Source organism: Anabas testudineus, chromosome 12 (genome assembly GCF_900324465.2).
Source record: "Anabas testudineus chromosome 12, fAnaTes1.2, whole genome shotgun sequence".
NCBI classification, from domain to species: Eukaryota; Metazoa; Chordata; class Actinopteri; order Anabantiformes; family Anabantidae; genus Anabas; species Anabas testudineus.
In genome coordinates, this window is record NC_046621.1 from 6,077,038 (window position 1) to 6,092,961 (window position 15,924).

A 15,924-nucleotide genomic window follows, 5' to 3' on the forward strand; every position below is an offset into this window, starting at 1 on the left:
TAATTATTCCAAATAACAAATGAAATATGATTGAAACACTGTTCAGACATCAGTCCATTTTATTGAATTAATTGATCTATAATTTCTTTGCGTATCCTCAGTACACCATAGTAGAAGACTCATGAGTAAGAGGTTCATCAGTTACTGTTGAGGAGACGCACTGATGCACAAACACACACACACATGCGTGTGGAGACAAACACAAATAAGATATTGTGCTTTACTTTGTTTTTTTTTTCTATCCTGATGATGCAGGAGAAGTGGAAGAGATGATTCCCAGTTTACGTATCTGACAGGAACGGACTGAAAATACACACACACACACGCAGAACATGGGGAAAAAGGACATGCTCCCACAATGCACTGCAATCCGTTTTTTCCTTTTACTACTTCTGTGGTTTCAGTTTGATTCTCAAGTTAAAATATGTATTTGTAGGTTTAATTTCCAATTTCAGAACAAGTATTAAGAATGAAGATTGATTTGCTGAAATGCAAAAGTTTCTCCTTTATGGCACAAGGTTTTTTTGGCCTCACCTTGTGCTTCTATTGTATATTGCTGACACACAAGACGTCTCTTTATCTGAAATACTAAGACTGTGTAACCAGTCAAGGGTGATATTATTGCTTCACTGCTTCTCATGCACACAACGACAACACTGTACTCTACAAATGGATTTGCGCAGTGCACTGTCTGGTGTGTAATTGCATTTCCTACCCTACCGTGAACAATGGTGCTACTTTGTAGGTGTTGCCAAGCATCACACTCGACTATATAGTTCTTGCATTGCAGGTGTAAGGTACAGTAGATGCTACAGCAGCCAGAAAGAATGAGATCCCAGTGTTCGCATGTACTTTTGTAAGTTGTGTTCTCATATTAAACGTCAGGTTCTAATTGACAAACACTAACACACACACACACACACAAGCTTAACAAGCCTATTCCTCTGACTTCCAGCTTCACCTGTACAATACAACAGCAACTTCTGAACATTGAGGTGACCCATCCATTAAGGATGCTTGGGTTTAAGAGCTGCTGGCACCGGCTGCGTCTGGTCTGCTGGCAAGACAAGAGAAGAAAAACAAAGACATTAAAGATGACTGTGTTTATGTGTGGGTGACAGACTGCTGACACAAGGCCATTTCTCTTCCATGTGTGAACTTACTCTGTTCTGCCTGCCGCCGTTGGCTCCGGCCCCTGGAGAAAACTGTTCACTCTTGAATGGAAGAAGAATAAGAAAAAAAAAAAGCACTGGTATGTTGGAAATTTGAAGACACACAGCTTATGAATCAGTGCACAATTAGTCAGCGAGAGATTAGTGTGACTACAGCTCTGTTTCATTTATTATCAGTGTATTAGATCACTCTGCAGTAAGGACTGGCTCATTTGTTTTATTGTAATGATAAACAAGGTGAAAGTAATGCATTTAGCATCTTGGGAAAGTTTTTTTTTTCCTGCAGTCACCTTCTGCAAAAGCTTAGCCAAATCAAATTGGTCTCCATCCAGAATAAGAGTCTCTGTAAGCTAAAGGTGAGCCATCGGATAAACGAGGTTCTGCAGCCAAGGGTACTGTAAAACTGAAGCACGATCCTGAAGCCTCCACAGGGGGCAGTAGTGAGAGACAGGAGAGTCAATATTTACCTTGAGTTATCGGCAGATTCTTTCAGTTCCTTATCAAGTCTAGAGGTGAGAGTTCAAATAAAAAAAAGAATATAAATTCTTTTTAAAAGACAACTCGTACTTGGAGGAGGTGGGAGTGATGTTTCGGAGCTTAGTAGGACTTACCTAATGATGCACTCTGGGATCTGGATGTTGTCCATGGGGATGAGTTCCTGCAGCTCGTCCAAACTGTTGACATACTTTATCTTACTGCTGAACTTGGCGCTGTGACAAAACCAACATGATCACAAGTAAAACCACAAACAGTCACGTTTACACAAGCGCACACAAGAAAAACACATTGTGTTTTTACTTTCTAATTAGAAACCGTAGTTTACACTTGTGTAATTCTTCTATAATAAGATTAAGGATGACTGTTAATAGGCGGTTATAGGCACAGCAACACTTTAGCTTAAATGCTAGTCTAACATGTGCATAATTTACAGATGTTATGTGGATTCACCAATTTGGATTTAGGTGTAATTACGGCAGTATGATAGTACTAGAGAAAATATTATAATAAGTAAAGTTAGAACAGTTTTCACGGCAGTTCATCCAATAGTTTAGTAATTTCACTGAAAGACAAATTTGTTGATCTCGTGGTGGCATCACAGGAAAAGTCAGGGGATCAACAAATGATGCCAACAATTATTTTTACCTGATAAAGGGCTTGGTGATGGCTAGAATGGTCCTTATAAACCATGATGGATGGAGAATAATGAAGGATTTCAAATTCTTCCTGAGCCTGAAAAATAACACATCACGTTTGAGCTCATTTACACTTTCATTTAGGAGACGTACAAATGTTTTATCGACCACGTAATCACATCATATTATCACATTACAAGTTGAACTGAAGTGGCACAGACCTTCTGTCAATCATCTGGTAACATTTCTTCAGCCAACCAAGACCAGGCATTCTTCTGTGAGGCGTGGCGCCGTTCAGATACAAGATCATGTAATCCTCTGCCACCATCAGCTCCAGTGTGCTGATCACATAGCTGAAGACACACACAAACATAAATACTTAAAAACAGTAATAACATACTCAAGACCTTTTCTTACCTATAAGCCAAAAGCTGTTCCATAAGATTTATTTATTTACACTTCAAAAAACAATGTCATATATCAATGTCACATATGCCAAAATGATGGAATGAACAATACCATAAGCACCATAAATCCAAACACGTGTTTTATTTACATCTGAATGCCAACAATATGAAGAAATTGGACACAAGTGTTGCTCTGTATTTCAAAAACTGACAGCAAGGTAAAACTTTCTGTCCTCTGATGTCAGGTACAAGAAATTGGTACAAATGTTGCTGCATGGATGAAGTGTTTTGCTGTGAATTTCATCTTTTTTTTTTTTTCTTCTCTGCATCAATCTCAGCCGCTCAGTCAGACTTCCACCTTTCTAAAATCCAATTCTCTGACTCAAACCTAAAAGAAACTGTTACCTCTTCCTCATTTCTCTCCTCGATCCACCTCCTTCGTCTTGATCAGCAGGGGACTTTGTCGCCTCCTTTGAAAATAAAGTTGACAATATCCTCAGCTGCCATAGTCCTTCTAGTCTCCTCAGTAACTCCTCTAACTTCAGTGACTTTGGACACAGTCTGACTCCCAACTCCTCCTGATCCAATGTCATTCTCCAGCTTACAAGCCAACATTGCTGAGCACTCTCTTTTGTGACTATTGTGATCATCTCTCACTGACATCAAACTGCATACCGTTCACCGCTAAGCTAAAGTTACTCCTCCTCACAAGGATTCAGACCTCGAGCCATCTGGCATCAGAAACTGCAGATACTACAGTTTACCTCCTTTCATTTCTATCCAAAACTCTTGGATAAGCCAGCTTACTCAATATCTTTCGCGGAACAGCCTGTGGGATCCCAATCACACTGTCCAAGCATGAACTGTAACGGTGCCAGAACAACAGTGAAGGCATCGACATGAGAGGTCTCAACAAACAAGTTAGATTATGACTTTATTTCTCTCAATTTATTTATAGTTTGTGGCCTGTGCAATTAAAAGGATTAGGTAGCATCTTTCATTTTTTAATTATATATTTCACAATAAATGCATTTCTTGCTTTGTATAAACTAAACAAGGACAGCATCAAATCTTAAAGTTACATTTAAGAACACACGTGACATTAAAATAGTTTACAGTCTGTGAAATCATTGTGATGCTTTCAGCTAAATGTAATGTCAGCATGCTAATATATTCACAATTATAATGTTAACATGCTGTTGTTTGGTAGGCATGTTCACCATCTTTACTGCATTCACGTGCAAACATTTGCTAATTAGCACTCAACACCAAATTTAACCGAGGCAGAAATTGTTTTTGCAGGTATTTGCATGTCTGTACCATGGAGACTAGAAACCAATTAAAATGGCAGCCTGATGATGTCACTAGACGAAATAAAATGACTGAATTGATGAGTGAAGGTGCAGCTTACTTAGCTGCTTTTATAAAGTAAGTGACTTGTTAAAGTGTCATACTCACAGAAAAAGGTTCTCCATTATTTCATGGTAGTCCTCTCTGTCACTGTCTGGCAGGAAACAGGCCGCAAACACTATGATGGCATTTACTCCACTGCCGTAGTAGCCTTGATTAAAAACACAGAAAAAGAAAATAAGAGTCAACCTGACCTTGTTCCGTTGTTGATGAGAGCTCAGCACTAATTAGCATAGTTTTCATAACTTGACTGCTCGCTCATTTTCCTCTCTTTGTTCTATTTTTCTGCCAATCTGAGTATCTTTTGTCTAACTGTCTCTCTGTCCTGTTTCCTCCTCACTACTTTTCAGATTAATGTAATTTCCTTTTATTAAACAGCCCATTCATCGGCAGAGTTGGTGTCAGTCAAACAGAGGGTCTTTTATCTAAATGACAGAGCTTGTGATGTTGACTATTCAGTGACAGAAATCTGTCTTTTCCATCGGACGGCTGTGTTTCACTTAAATCCGCAGCACAGAGTGCACAGATTGGAAGGAAAATGCAGCGGCTGTTCCGTTAAGGGTCAGATTTCCACCAATAATGACAATAAATTAAGTGTTTGCTTAAGGCACAGGCTTTTACAGAGTGCAAGCCAACGGCCCGGGGCTTCAGAGGGGCCCCACAGAGAAGGAAGAGAAACACGGAGCCCCTGTCTGTGAAACCAATATGGTGTGACTCCATGTCTGGCCTCAGTATAATAGTCTTAATGCAGCTGTAGATGGCTGACAAACTCAAGGAAAAAAAAACAACATAAACAGGGTTTGGTTGGCTCTAGAGCATTTCCTCCTGCTGGAGGGAGAAACACCATTTTCCAATAGATGATGGAAATGATACATACATTAGTTGAAAAAAGGTAGCTGTTCTAATAATGAATTAATTTGACTTCAACTATTGGTCATGTGAGACATTTGTTGCGCAAGACATCAACTTGTGCTTTAGGATATTATCATTGAAAGAAGACTTACAAGCATTCAAAAAATTCTGCTGTTCTTTGCTTGGGCAGAGTTTCTTCTCTGATAGTTACTGGATGATGTAAAACTCATTGACAGGCTTCAACTACGACTTGTATTTCGTCATTTTTGTGTTGGCTCGCCTCCAAGGCTAAGATGAGGTATTTCCAAAACAAGACACCATTCTGCCATCTCATTAACTTGCTGGTGGCAAAAGCCAGCTCAGAGACAATAAGTGTTGATGATTGAGACTTATCGATGCTGTTACTTCTGGATTCAGATTTTCAGGTCTTCTTAAAACTGGAAAATTATAGTGACACAAGTCTACTGCGTATAGTCTACTGCACCTGAACATGTATTCCATTAAATCCAAATTAAACACTTTTAGTACGTTATATGCGCAAACTTTAAATTAATTGCTATGAATGCTATGAATCAGCTCTTTCATAGTCACCTCCGTGGGAGATGACTCTCATGTAGGGCTCAATGATCTTCATGTTGATGCGATGTTCCTGCTCCCCAATAATGACTGTCCTCCATAGCTTGCCGTCTTGGCGCTCCTCTTCAGCACTGTACGTCGGGATTGGATCGCAATGCTCAGTCCCACTCCTACTGACTGCATTGGGGTCTGATATAAGAAAGGACCAAATACTGTGTTAGACCTTTTTCACAGCAAACATTTTGACTTGTGATTATTTTACTTATAACATTGGCTCAGTTCCATTTTCACTAAGCATGTAGTGTATGCACAAGACCAAGACCTTAAAACCGAAACAGCTAAATGGAGTTCAACCATCATTAACTTTTTTATTATATATTTTCGTGTGAGAATGTGTTACATGAAAAATTAGTCTTAAATTCAAAGCCAGGCTCTGTAGTTTAAGTACAATATAATACTATAATATCAGCTTCAACATATATTATTGCTTTTTCACTAGTTTCTTGTCATAAAATAAGAATCTAGCTAGAAAATGCTGACCTATTGTCAGGAGAAAGCTGCAAACACCAGGCAAAACTGCAAGCTCTAATGCAATCTTATGGTCTTCAATTCTCTACATCAGCATTTTTGCACATCTTGCTTCTTCCAGGATTGTGATGATTCAGGATTATTGGGGGTCATATTGATATTAATATTTGTATTTTGAAAGACCCACCTTCCCAGTCCATTTCATGGTCTGTGTAGTCGAGGTAATCGCCCTCATCTGGAGTGTCGAGGTCGTCAACGTTAATGTCGAGATCATCAGGAGTCTCCCCTAAGTCATCTTCGCTCTGGTCCAGTGACAGGCTGATACGAGGGGCAGATAGCTTTTTTCTTTGGGTGGCACCTCCTTGCAGGGGTAGAGAGGTAGGAGGGACTAGAAACAAAACAATACGGCAAACAGAGTTTTTCACCATCATGGTCTTTGAGATATATAATAACTAAATTTAATCTGAGCATTGATTTACATTCACCTGGTCTGCCTTCACCCTCAGAGTTCATTTTACTCTCTGATAGCAGGACGATCCCCAGGAGGACCTGTAAAAAGATCATTACAGTTATTAAATGAAATTTTAGGATACAACAACAAACCTGGGAGGTACCCAGACTGTTGTGTAGTCCACCATGATTCGTCTAAAATACTACATGTATTGAAAATAAAAACATTAGTCAGAAATAGTTGTGACAACTTTGAAAATATCTATGAAAATCCAATAAAAATGTATTTAAAAAATAAAAACTACCAGCTGTGAAATGTAAAAGCACATTCACATTACATTTCCCTTCTACTCCAGTACACCTTTACTTCTCATCACATTTTATTAGGAGAACTTTGCTTTCTACTCCCCATTTCCCATCTGGCTTTATTTTCCTCTTCCAAACAGATTATTAGATTACTATAGTCATCAGAAAACACGGGGAATACAAACAAAAGTGGGCAGGTAGTAGAGGGAGAAAGAAGGGAGAAATGAGAGGGGAGTTAGAGATTTTGAGGTTAAAGGTCATCTTCCCCTGTGAATAATCCTTCCATTCAAACTGAAAGAGGGGGAGGATGCTGAAAGCTGAGGAGAGGGGAGGAACAGGGCTTGTTAGGACGATTCACTCCTTTCCTCGCTGCCTTTTTCTCTAGCGCTGATTCAAATTGAATGACTGCACGCTCGCCTGAGCACAGATTGGGCAGAGATGCAAATTCACAGTCGGAGTCACGTGCTCGTTCGCATGAAAAGGAAACATCCTGGTTCCTCCTCGCTCGACTCAGCCTCAGGAATATGACTGCATTAGCAGCTGCAGCAGAACAAAACGGAGTGCTTGATTCCTGGACAGTGGGGATGACATCATGCTGGTGATTCACAGAAATATGTACAGTATGTGCAAACACACCTACACACACACACACACAGATGTAAAGAGGGCACAGTGACACACACTGCTGGCTTTAAGAATAAGAAAATCAGCAGCAGCTGTTATGAACATCCCCCATACTGGCTGCTGCTGCTGCTGCTTCAGATCCACAGGACCACGGTGCTGATGACAGCAGCCCCTCCCTCCCTCTCTCCCTCTCTCTCTCTTCCTGTCTGCTGGCTGTGAGAAAAACAAACATATCCCTCCTTTCCTTTCCTTTTTATCTTCACATAATAAGAGCCATCTACTCACCTCTGCTGGGGCTTGGGAATCTCTGTCCTCCTGTGTCTCAGAGCATGGATGTACTTCCGAGTTCCCTGCTTATTTCCTGCTAGCAGCCTGTCGGTGGAGATGCTCAGCTTACAAACAGCTCACAGCTTCCACCATTTTGTAGTCACATGATCTGGGCCACTACCAAATAAGGGCGATCACCTGCTAGAACAGCTCTTTGCACAGCAGCTTCCTCCGAGAGAGCGCAGCTGAATGGGAAGATAGGAGGTGTGTGTTGGTGTGCCATCATTTCCCTCAACTGGAAGGGAATAAAATCTGTGTATCTGTGTGTGTGTGTGTGTGTGTGTAGGGGCCAGAGCTATTAGTACCTGTGAGGAGCATTGGATTGCCTGACAGTAGATTACAAGCTCTCAAGGGTAAAATAAAATAGAGTAACAATCAGAAACAACATTAATCTGCTAGTTTTATGTGCTAATAACAGTCACACACTGGTGGGAAAATAGTGACAGATCCAAACCAAATATCTGCTGCTTCCACTTCCACCTTCCACGTTTTACAAAGAAACTTCAAATGTATTCTGCATCAGCACTGAACCTGCCAACTGTTAAACAAACTATAGCCTCTAAGCAAATAAATTCTGGTCCCTGCTTCCCAATGAAACAGGTATTGTTCTCTGCACAGGTCTAATCTTGCCGAATGTCTCTTTTCACTTACCAGCGTTCCGCCCCAACAGACAGGAAGACGGAAACCAGCCCGTCAGGCTTTTGAACATTGCTGACCGTTGTTTGGTACAAAGGTTGTTAGCACTGCGTGTCAGTCAGTGTGGCCACGCCTTGTGCTCAAGCACAGAGTAGATTTACCCCAAAACATTTTGGTTAATTAGTGCTACACAACATATGTTTTGTCAGAATAATGTCTGCAGAGTGAGATCAAACAAAAAAAAAGAGTGCAGAATCTACTTTGTTCAAAAACATATTATATATGTTATATAGGCTATATATTACACATATACAGTGAAATTTGGTGAAAACAAAATAAGGCTACATTATTGTATGTTGCATACACTCACTGGCCACTTTATTAGTCACACCTGTATTATCTAACGCAATAAAATAGTTACAGCTTTACCATGAATTCAAGTTTTAATAGATTATAATTTCTAAATTTTTGTTGAAACAACTAGAAAACTGATAATTCTACTATATGGATTTTATTGAGGTCATAGTGGGTGGTGGGGTCGTAGTGGAGTTTGTTATGTTAAGAGGTGTTCAATGCTTTGGCCCCTTTTTAGCCTTGTAAAACTAGAATTCATGGCGGAGCTGCTGTATTCATTGCATTAGACTGCACATGTGTACCTAATAAAAAGGCCAGTGTAAACACAATAGCATTAATATAAACTAAGTCACTGAACTTCCCGGCAGTCTGTCCCTTACCTCCTCCTCCCACAGCTTTGTAAGACAGGGTAGGTTGGATTCTTGCTGACTTTGTCAAACCAGTTTGTGTGTCTCTGTCAAGCTACTGGTATAAAACACTTCTGAAAAGGTAACTAAAACAGCAGCTGTCCATTTCTTTTCTGGATCAATAAAACCGGTTTGATCATTCATGATGTTGCATAATATGTCACATACTGTTTGTGTTATACAGTAGCCTACAGATATAAATACCCGACACTGTTGAGTTCCAGCAGCATACAGTAGATAAAATGTCCATGTAGGTTGTACAACATGTAACTTTAACCATCTTTCTTCTTCATAAAGGTGAAACCATTGTAGTATCCTCCTCAAAAAACTTGCTTATTCAAGGTTGAACTTTTCAAGGTTATCCCTGAAAAGTGTGTCCTTGACGGCTTTGAAGACGATCCGGATGTTCTCTGTGTCGGTAGCACAGGTAAAGTGTGTGTAAAGGGGTTTATGATGTCCACCGTGCATCTTCACGTACATGCTCAAGATGAACTTTTTTGCAGCTTCAGCGTTGCACCGAGGCCCTGTGGGGGTAGTAACAACAGAGGGGATCTTTGTTTTATGCTGCACTAAATAAATACAACCCCAGTCCCAGAAAGTTGTGCAAAACCTACATAAATACACAATGCAATTTGCTAATCTTATTTTATTTTTATTTTTTTTTCTCATCACATGGACAGTTGCAGGCTTTACCTTGAAAATCTGGGAAGTAGGTTGCCAAATGAGACTGAGTGATTTTCTCCTCCAGCAAATCTGTTTTGTTCAGAAAGAGGATGGTGGAGGACTCCTGGAACCAAGAGTACGAGAGGATGGTTTGGAACAAGGCGAGGCTCTCATTCAGTCGATTCTGAGGGAACAGAAAGATAATATTAAAAAACCGAATCATGTAATCTCATCAGAAAATATTTAATTTGGAGACATAGTTAAAAAACAATTCAATGTTTGAAGGGGCTTGAAATGCTTTGAGCTTACATCTTTCTCACTCTCATAAAGAACCTGATCATACTCGCTGAGAGCTGCCAGAAAGATGATGGAGGTGACGTTTTCAAAGCAGTGAATCCATTTCCTCCTCTCTGAACGCTGACCACCAACATCCACCATCCTATAGACACACGAGCATGGATTAAACAAAACATAAAAGTTCTTAAATTACCAAAAAATTAACAGTTATGAATACTCGCTTTCTTTCAAGAGGGAGACATAATCAACCCCACTGTCATGTAAGTAAATATGACTCTAGAGCTTAGATTAGCTTAGCATAAATACTGGAATCAGGGACTGCAACAGAAAATCAGGGTCATATAACCAGACATTACTACAATAGAACGTTAAGGGGTTTCTTTTTCTTTTACAAAATAGGTCAGAAATGTTCTAATAGAAGCGCAAGGTGGCAAAGTCACATTCCCAGTGCAGATAGGAAGGCAAAAGTATAAGGTGAACATGAGTGTATAGTAACTATTGTGGCAGATAATGAAGCACTACCTGAAGATCATTTTTTGAAGGTCAAAGGGGTACTCTATGATGCCTGTGGTGGGTACTCTGACCCTCAAGATGTCCTGCAAGGTGGGGATGTATAATGGGGCTGCGATTCTGTCCATGTTGTTCAAATAACTGAAAAGCCAAAAACAATGCATCCAGTTTAATATTGTGACACAAATGTGAGTGAAGAGAAGAGATCATCAAACAGAAATCTGCACTGTTAGGGTCCCGTTTATCAAGATAAATACACACTCATTTAAAAATAAGTGAATACACGTAGAGGGAAATAAATGTGAAGTATATAATAATCTTACTATTTGGCAGAGTCAGATAACTGGAATTCCCTCCTGCGGTCATAGCACTTTTGAACTCCATGGTCGTTCCAGACTTTATTAATGGCGTCCACCTGCCAGGCTTCTAAAGCGGACACCTGTTCTGCCTCCACTTGGTTCAGCTTCTCTGCGTGGCTCTAACACATACAAAACATCCACAGGGGAATTTTTTTAATGACAACCTCTGACCTACAGCATAAATAAATCTTTAGGATGGTGAAGAACCCCAACAAAAACAGTGGTGTGACTCTGGTGTGACTATTTGCTTGGACAACACACCACTTACAGACAGAAATATCTCAACTTTTGGATGGATTACCATGAAATGTTGCACACACTTACACCATCCTCAGACAATGAGGAGAGACATTAATGATGCACTGACTTTTCCTCTGGTACCACCATGGGCTTGACATCTGTACATGTGAAGTCTCAGCAACATTTCCACATGAAATATGGTACAAATATCATGTCAAAAATTCAGTTTGTCTAGTACTTTGATCTAAGCTGCTAATATGTGAGCTAAGATGGCAGCCATGCTGAACATCAGTACCTGATAAGCAGGAGTATGTTAACATTAGTATGCTGGCTTTAGAAATTAGCTCAAAGTCTGACAGATCCTCTAGTATGGCTGCAGAGTCTTGTTAATCTGTCAGTGAAACACTGAGCTCAGTCAAATGCTACAAAAATACATCAGTTTTTTAAAAAGCATAGGTTTCTCACTATGTTCTGGTCATCAATGTAATCAATCTTTAGAGACTTCATGGCTTGGATCAGAGTCTGGATGGCCGTGAAGATGTTCTGAAACACCAGCCGAGTGAAACCTTTCCTGTCAGCTTCACTGTATCCGCTGCCATGAATGATCCTCATCTGTTTGATGAAAGTGCTCTTCCCACTTTCACCGGTCCCTAGGTAAACGAGATGAATGAGACCAAAGGATGAGAAATGTAGGGGAATTCAAATCGACGCCAGAAATAAGACATCTGTGACATGTGCCATAAATACACCATCTGAACATCAGTCGACTGCAGCTAAACAGGCTTTTGGCGACAAAGCAGCAACAAAAAATGCTGCATTGTTGAGAGTGCAAGTTCAAGTTTCACAGTTTTAATGATTTTCCCCCTAAAGTAAAACTACAAAACAAAACATTAAAACGAATGCACTTGAACTACACTCACTGATGTGTGTCTGCACTTAGACAAACAGCAATGAAAAGGAAAATCACAAGCTTTAAAAAAACAGAAAATGACTATACAAACGTTTTTGTGTTGCATACTTTAAGGTTTGCAATTGATCCAAACCAGTCTGTCAACAGCGATATGTCCTTGAGTGAAACAGTGAACCACTTCCTGCCTTCTAGTTGTAAATTACTCTTGATAAGAATGTCAGCTAAGACCCTAAAATGCTTAAAAATGTTAACCATTAGACTGACCTTTGCATGAGGATATTGTTCTCCAAGCAGGCTAACTCAAGTTGAAGTTTAAAGTAGCGCTGACCTTTCAACAAAGTCCTTCATGTTTAATGTTTTGTTTCCAATATAACCAACATTCAAGGTTTCAGAAGTGGGCTTTTTCATAGTTATGGGGGGAAAACGGGCCTTATCTGAAGCTATTATCAGCTGTTATATGCTTCGTGTGGAGTCCACATGTTGATTCAGTCTCTTTTTATGCTCTGCAGGCTGCACTTTTAACTTTGCATAAAGCATATTCAGACAGCTAAAACTAACAAACATCAACATTAACGACAGTCTGTATATGCCACACTGACCTAGGATGGCTTTTACAGTAAGTATTTTTATTGGAGACAAGTGGGATTAAGGCCTGAAGTCTGGTCTTCTGAAAACATGCAGCAGTCTAGTTTGATATGAACAAGGAAAAACTGGAAGGAACTGAGTCATCAATGCTTTAACAGCTATTTGAAGAATGCTGAGGGTAAATTGTAACTACTTCCGAAGGAACAGTGCAGCCCAAAACACATACCAGAGCCTAGTTATCTCACAATCCAGATATTTCTGTTTTTGCTGGCTTTGTCGGTTTAACCCAGGTGAGTCAATACAATCTTTTTCCAGAGTACACTCCCCGCCTCCCCTTCGTAACAGCAGTATCTCTTAGTCAGTTGTCTAATAATTAAATAACTGTACATGTCCAGAGGTTTCTCCCATTCACGAAATTCTGTGATTTGTTAAATTGGGCTGTATAAATAGAATTGCCATGAAATTTGAGTTGATTTATGACTTGGGGTAAAATTAATTGTCAAGAGATTTTGCCCAAATGTTCATGGTACCTTTAGAGTGAGTTTTGTTGACTAATTGAAGCTATAGTATGCTACATTGGGGAAATCAAGCTGGTATAGATGTTGAAATCAATTTAAGATGCTCCACCCGGTCTTTCCCCTCCCTGCTCTGCTATGCTCTGGTACCAGCCCTTTGGGTATTACTCATAATGAAACTAAAATAGATAACTATGCTACAAACTTTACCAGTTATGCAGAAAAGACTGACATACTCTGATTAGAATGATTCGCCTCACTTTGCACTCTTGCTAATTGAAATGCAAAACAAAATTAAAGATAAAGCAATTTAGTAACATTGCATCCAGAAAAACGAGTACTCCCCACCCTGCCACCATGACATCCCTCTCAATAACAACCAAACCACCCATACTGGTGTCTCCTCTAGACTCAGCAGCTATACCTTATACAGAAGTGTAGTTCACAGTGTCCTCCATGCACAACCACTGGAGCCTCACATCTCTAAAGTGGAAGATTTCGCCCTATTAATTCTGGATGTAGACTATTCTAATAGCACAATATAAAAACATATTGTCTGTTTTCTGGTGCTGAGATCATGAGGTGACAGCCATCTCCTGATGACACATTGTTTTGGCAGCCATAATCCCTTCCTGCAGCAATTTCCCCTGTCTTTCATGTGAGTCTAATTGAGATTAATTCTTAAGATCCAGTGGAGTTGGATTGCGGGATATGGCTTTACTCATCAATTCAGATACAGCTTTCGATACAGGCCCACAGAAGTCGTGGACAGAGAGACAGCACAGTTTACCAAAGGGTTTGAAATTACTGGTTGTCCAAAACCTCCTTTAATTGTATTAATACTAGAGGAAATTATCTAGAAAATATAACAATTGATAAGCTAGAACTTGTGAGTTAAACTACTAATATATGTTCATTTCCTGTCAATTAATTATTGCAGTTTTATTTCACACTGAAGTCAGATTTTATTTATACAACTAATTTAAAGGTATTGCTGTAAAACCCTGAGCAATGTATGACACTGACAGGACATGATGTTTGTTTTTATTCTCCAGTAACAGTTATGTGTTTGTTGTGCATGTAAAGAAAATGGTTGAAGAATATTAGAGAAGTGTGTTTTCACCACCTGCACAGCTGCGGACCAGCTACATGTCAAAATGGGAATCCTCAGCCGGGTGGTGAGTCTCTCTCAACTGATTTGACAACACCTTTCTGCAGTTTAGTTGTAATATCTGCATTTCAGTGGAAGCTATTTGAATTGTGACTGACACTGTGAGAGCCAGTGGATGTGTGGCGCTTCATTATTTCCCGACATGTGGAAGCTGACACTCACCTAAAAGCAGCAACTTCAGCTCCCGGTGAGAATCTCTTTTATCACGGCGCAGTTGTCTCTCTATTTCTCTGTGGATCCGGAGTCTCTCGTCTTCCTCAGCGGACAGGCAGCACTCTCCCATTTTTCTTTATCGTTAAAGTTTAACAGCAGCTTTAATTTAAAGTACGCCACAGCTGACGGGGACTAGATGAATGAATGGATGCTGACTTTTAGTCGAACCTTCCAGAGAAACTCCTGTCCCGGAACAGGTGGGTTGGTGACTTTCTGCAGTCATTCTTCCTCTTGCAGGATCCTGTTCAGGTACATTTCACATTCCTGCTGAGCTCGGGAGGCGGGTGGATGGGCAGGCTCTGGGTGAAAGGAAATCTGCGTACAGAACCGTGCTCCCATGGGCCGCTGACTTCCAAACTCTTTGCCCACAATGTGTGTAAGAGGGAAAACATAATAAGAGGGTAGCTGCAGAACTCACATCTTTATTAGCAGGTTTTAAAATGTGTCAGACATGCAGCAGCGCATAAAAAGGAAGATATCCAAACGTGTTTAGTGTAAAAACCCTGGAAACATACACACACACACACACACGGGTTCTTTCTAAGGATTTAATGGGCAGGTGTCCAAGCTGGAGGTCCTGCTCCTGCGCACTAGAGCGCACGTCCTGAGGCTGTAGTTTTACTAACACAGTAGCTGCTATCTATTCATATTATGTCATATTACAACTTTTAAAGGAGTCAATCATTTAGCACATGGAGTAAATAATGTAACTAAACTAGAGTGCAGCTTAAATCAGGACTTTACATTTAAATCCTAACACATTTTATCCATCTTATAGAAGTACTATGCTCAGTCTGGCCCTTCATTCATAAAACTTACAAACCTGACCCCTGATTGGAGTAAATTAATACTTGAACAATGTTGACCAGCAATAACTCTTCAATGAATCCATCAGTTAATCAGCAGAAAATTCATCAACATCAGTTTTGATACTTAAAGAAAGTTTGAAAGTGTAGAACAACACCCGGTTTCAAAGCAGTGTTTCACTGCCCTCTCTGGCTGAGAGATTCAGTCTGGTTCATCCAGTCTGTCTCTACTTTTAATAATTTGCTGACATTTGATTACACAAACAATTCCATGACCGATGAAGAAAAGAACTGGTAACTGCTGATCGAACTGTTACAGCCTCAGCAGAAACAACAGTGTGTCCACTCAGCTGTATGGGTTCCAGTGAAATGCAGATTTAATCAAGCTGGGATAATGGAGATTAATGAGTGTTTTAACTTATGCATTATTGCATTAATGATACAAAAACCGCTGTGTGATTGTTCCACAGAAA

At 40.0% G+C, this 15,924-nt stretch overlaps 2 protein-coding genes across 3 annotated transcripts; both read right to left on the bottom strand.

Moving 5' to 3' along the window:
- Nucleotides 1–36: 36 nt before the first annotated feature.
- On the bottom strand, nucleotides 37–8,576 carry prune2 (prune homolog 2 with BCH domain). 2 transcript variants are annotated; one of them, XM_026354554.1, is made up of 11 exons: nucleotides 7,744–8,576; nucleotides 6,564–6,627; nucleotides 6,266–6,466; nucleotides 5,566–5,739; nucleotides 4,171–4,273; nucleotides 2,527–2,658; nucleotides 2,316–2,402; nucleotides 1,784–1,882; nucleotides 1,640–1,678; nucleotides 1,164–1,214; nucleotides 37–1,054 (listed from the first exon to the last, which is right to left on the bottom strand). In XM_026354554.1, the coding sequence occupies exons 2-11, from the start codon at nucleotides 6,589–6,591 to the stop codon at nucleotides 1,024–1,026; spliced, it is 945 nt and encodes a 314-aa protein (XP_026210339.1). In that variant the 5' UTR covers nucleotides 6,592–6,627; nucleotides 7,744–8,576; the 3' UTR covers nucleotides 37–1,023. The 2 variants fall into 2 exon arrangements, with proteins under 2 accessions (XP_026210339.1, XP_026210338.1); XM_026354553.1 differs by having other exon boundaries at nucleotides 37–1,057.
- A 102-nt stretch (nucleotides 8,577–8,678) lies between these two features.
- Nucleotides 8,679–14,908, bottom strand: LOC113158569 (guanine nucleotide-binding protein G(q) subunit alpha-like). Its single transcript, XM_026354552.1, has 7 exons — nucleotides 14,595–14,908; nucleotides 11,717–11,901; nucleotides 10,976–11,130; nucleotides 10,665–10,793; nucleotides 10,155–10,284; nucleotides 9,876–10,029; nucleotides 8,679–9,706 (listed from the first exon to the last, which is right to left on the bottom strand). Exons 1-7 carry the CDS (start codon nucleotides 14,713–14,715, stop codon nucleotides 9,516–9,518), a joined length of 1,065 nt encoding a protein of 354 aa, XP_026210337.1. The 5' UTR covers nucleotides 14,716–14,908; the 3' UTR covers nucleotides 8,679–9,515.
- Between the last annotated feature and the right edge of the window lie 1,016 nt (nucleotides 14,909–15,924).

Coding starts and splice junctions, on each gene's coding strand:
- prune2 (XM_026354553.1), bottom strand. CDS start 6,591: ATGAACTCTGAGGGTGAAGGCAGACCAG. Junction 5,740..6,265: donor CCATGAAATGGACTGGGAAG/GTGGGTCTTTCA, acceptor TTCTTATATCAG/ACCCCAATGCAGTCAGTAGG. Junction 1,883..2,315: donor ATCACCAAGCCCTTTATCAG/GTAAAAATAATT, acceptor GTTTTGTCACAG/CGCCAAGTTCAGCAGTAAGA.
- LOC113158569 (XM_026354552.1), bottom strand. CDS start 14,715: ATGGGAGAGTGCTGCCTGTCCGCTGAGGAAGACGAGAGACTCCGGATC. Junction 11,131..11,716: donor ACATTGATGACCAGAACATA/GTGAGAAACCTA, acceptor TGTATGTGTTAG/AGCCACGCAGAGAAGCTGAA. Junction 10,285..10,664: donor CTTCAAAAAATGATCTTCAG/GTAGTGCTTCAT, acceptor GTGTGTCTATAG/GATGGTGGATGTTGGTGGTC.